Source organism: Anneissia japonica, unplaced genomic scaffold (genome assembly GCF_011630105.1).
Source record: "Anneissia japonica isolate Jap-2015-1 unplaced genomic scaffold, ASM1163010v1 scaffold287986_len575832_cov185, whole genome shotgun sequence".
Taxonomy (NCBI): domain Eukaryota; kingdom Metazoa; phylum Echinodermata; class Crinoidea; order Comatulida; family Comatulidae; genus Anneissia; species Anneissia japonica.
In genome coordinates this window covers 17,172-20,694 of record NW_022692348.1, presented here as the reverse complement: position 1 = coordinate 20,694, position 3,523 = coordinate 17,172, and the positions used below count along the sequence as shown (strand labels likewise).

Sequence of the window (3,523 nt, the reverse complement as noted above, 5' to 3'; positions counted from 1 at the left end):
AATATACTGCTTAAGTGTTGGATACAAGAGAGTAGACGACGAGAGTTGCTGGTACCGGGTTACCAGGTAGCACAGACATGAAGGGACACTTAGGGGCGAAGAAAGTCATTGATCGAGTTCCTAGTCCACATATCAAGCACCCTGAGCATCTTACATTAGATGGATATGTGCGCTATATAAAACTACATATTATTATTATTATTATTAAAAGCAGTCATTCATGTTCAAAATGGGTGATTCTTCAACCTCCCCCAATTCCTGGGGAGTGTTCCAATGCTACTACTTAAATTGAATTGGTAGGGAAAATGTAGCACTATGAATTTTATTCTGAATTATCACCTCCTACCTATTTATACTCCCCTGGTGAAGAGAGGCCAACTTAGGTGTGTCTTGCCCAACCAAGGCAAGGTTATACAGTAATAAGCAAATTCACTGGCGCAAGTCAAATACTAATTAATTTTTAAACGAAAGTCCGATTTTTGTTATAAAAATTAGCGACATGATGAGTTGTTGGTTTGCTAATGGTTGGTTCAAGTTGATGATTGTTCGAGCTTGGTGACGATTTTGCAGTACTACAATTTTTGTTCATAGTACTGCTAGGCCTAGGTAGCCTTAGACATTAGCTAGATGTTCCTTAATCTACCCGACTTGGCAAGGCATGTACTCATGTACTGTGGCTAGCGTAACTACTTATTGTACTTACTTACACAGAGCTCTAAATGCTGCATTTCCGCTCATATATCTCTGGATAATTTTACAGTTTGAGAGTGTTTACATAAACTTACCTCTTGTTTAATGAATTCTGATGTAGGCTTACTCATTTTGACAACGATATTTTATAAAAAAAAAATTGTAAGAACGCCTTGGCTGGGTCTAGGCTACAACATTGATCTTCGGACTTCTCGAGCATGCTAATTGTATTATTGTAAACATTTCTAAAATCGTGGCAAACAACACACGCCCTCTTACGACCAACGAGCCATCAAAATTTGCGTCAACTTCTGGTAATTCGCGTCAACATCCGGTAAATTTAACTTACAACTTGTTTACCGATAATATTGTTAAAATTAATTATGAAATTATTAAATTTTATTAATATTGTATTATACAAAAGTAAAGATACTTTTCGAGACAGCTTGGGGAATATGATGACAAAAAATATTAATAAAAATAATAACGATGAACATTTTATTCCCCTTTTTTACAGCGGATTTTTAATGTTCATAAGTTTTAACTACGGTACGTTGTTCACATTTTACCCACTTGTCTATTAGGCCCTTTGCCAATGGTTTTCTCGTAGTCATTTGTCTATTATGTCGAATTTGTAATAAATAAATACCATTAAATTCAATGGTTTCGTCATTTCGTTAGCCTATAAACCAAAACAGAAACAACGTATATGCCTAGGTCGGTAGTTGATTGTTATCCGATCCGCCTTTGTTCAAATTTAGTTGTCCATCAACATTTCACCTGCTTCACCATCACCAGTTCGTTATATTACATAGATAACATTAGACCTATTGTGGTTTGATACAGAGGCCGTGGTACCAGGATTTGCCCGACGGAATTCCGAAGCCCCCGAGAGAGCAAATTGGGTGTGATCGTTTAAATATTGCGAAAGTGGTCCAGGGGGCGAAGCGCCTGAAAATGTTGACATATTAGGGGCTTCAAAGGCTGATTTAATCGATTTTAGTGTCCACTAATATGTAGAAAATACATTTTTTTTCTTTCCGACGAATTGTGGTTTTTCTCCCGAGGGTGGGGTGGTGGGGGAGCTCTCCCCGACGGAGGCCCTGGCCACTGACCCCGCTGGCGCCCCCCTGGTTTGATATCTGTATTAAGTATGTGTGTGTCAGTGTAAAATAAGCCTAATATATGATACCGTACTTGTACAAGATACAAGATAGTCCTTTACAAGATGCGTAAAATGCAGCTTAAGAGTAAGTGCCTCAGCGGTTAAATCTGCGAATATACCGATAGGTCTTTGTGGTCTGGTAGTATGACACTCGTTTTGACAACGAGAGGATACAGGTTCGAATCTCACTGATATTCTCTTTCTAACAGAAAAGGAACTTTTCGTTGAAGGGCTATGCTTGATACGATATGACATCATACGATTAGGAACATCTCATAGAGCACTGTTATTATCATTATTATAATATAAATAATAACTTTGTTTCAAAAACAATCATGCCTTGAACCAGAATTAAGCAAGTACTACTGCACACAAACCCTACTGTAGAACCTATCATAGTAATGGAGGTAAATTACCTCAATGATCACTGTACTATACAGTCACTACGAACAACGTTTTTGCTAGAAAAATGAACGGTAAAAACGCTACACGCATGCGTTACTTTCTTTCATCGCTCAATGAACTCAACTTAATTATGATAATCGGTAGCTAGATGTATCCATTAGGCTATATGGATAATGCAGACGGTGAAGCGAGCACCACACCATTGCCTATATCAAGAATGCTCTCCGTTTCCACGAAAGCCCTATATATTTGATGCTATAAGGGAAGGCCTATTACCATTCTGCTTTTTTTTGCTGCGTCGCTTTTAGAGGAAGATTTTTTTTTATGTCGAGTAAGAAGGTCTGTGTGTAAAGAATTGCCAAGATAGATTCTGCTGTATTAAGGAAAGATAATATTTTACGTTTTCAAATACTCGGTGAAAACAAAGGTGTCAAAGGAAGTATAATTTCAAGGACTACCGAAAAATATTTGGAAAGGAGACTTGTAATAATTATGAATAATTCTGCATAGAATTGGTTCAAGAAGATGTCTTGGGTGAACGATTCGCCGTATACAACAACAGTATACACATCTGCATTCAGCTCAAGAAAATCGTTCATTGACGCGCCTGTCGAATTTTCAATCGATTACAGGTTATGAATTATATGAGCAGAATCGTGAGAGTATGCATTTCATCTACGAACCGTTAGTAGGCCTACACTCTGGAAATGAAACCGGTTAAATAAAAGCGTGAACTTGGAGAGACAAACTATGGTTCAAAGTAGTATTCTTGCGTTAAGGAAATTATAGTCGTCCGTATTATTTGGTTTTTCTTTAGACGCTTGCGTCCGAAATACAGATAATGGGAAATACAGAGAGTCAAGATGAAGGTGAGTTATACCAGGTGAGGGACTCGCATATTCGGAGAGATAGCCTCCCACAGTTGGATAACCTTCCCGTGGAACCACCCCAGCTAAAGGCAGATTTAAGTCATCTCACGGCTGAGGAAAAGAAGCATATACAGGAAGTCTTGGATCGAGCTAGAGATTTGGAGGCAACAGAAGAAGACAGAATAAGGTTAGACTAAAAATGTCATTTTTACATTTTTACCAATTTTACATAGCCACCAAAAAAAAAAAAAAAAAAAAAAAAAAAAAAAATGTCATACTAGTTCAATGTCAACTTCGCTTCGTAAAGGTGACATCGATTAAAATTGTTTCCGGGAAAATACAAAAGTAACTTATTCGGTTTGACTAAAGCAATGTACGTATCGGCAGGCGTTTG

General features: G+C 37.7%; 1 protein-coding gene across 1 annotated transcript in view; it reads left to right on the top strand.

Annotated features, from left to right (window-relative positions):
* Positions 1 to 2,434: 2,434 nt before the first annotated feature.
* The window catches only part of LOC117100289 (regulating synaptic membrane exocytosis protein 2-like), a 7,008-nt gene continuing 5,919 nt past the window's right edge, over positions 2,435 to 3,523 (top strand). The window contains exon 1 of the mRNA XM_033239940.1: positions 2,435 to 3,316. Within this exon, the coding sequence (XP_033095831.1) occupies positions 3,102 to 3,316 (215 nt within the window). The 5' untranslated portion in view covers positions 2,435 to 3,101. The remainder of the gene's footprint in view (positions 3,317 to 3,523) is intronic.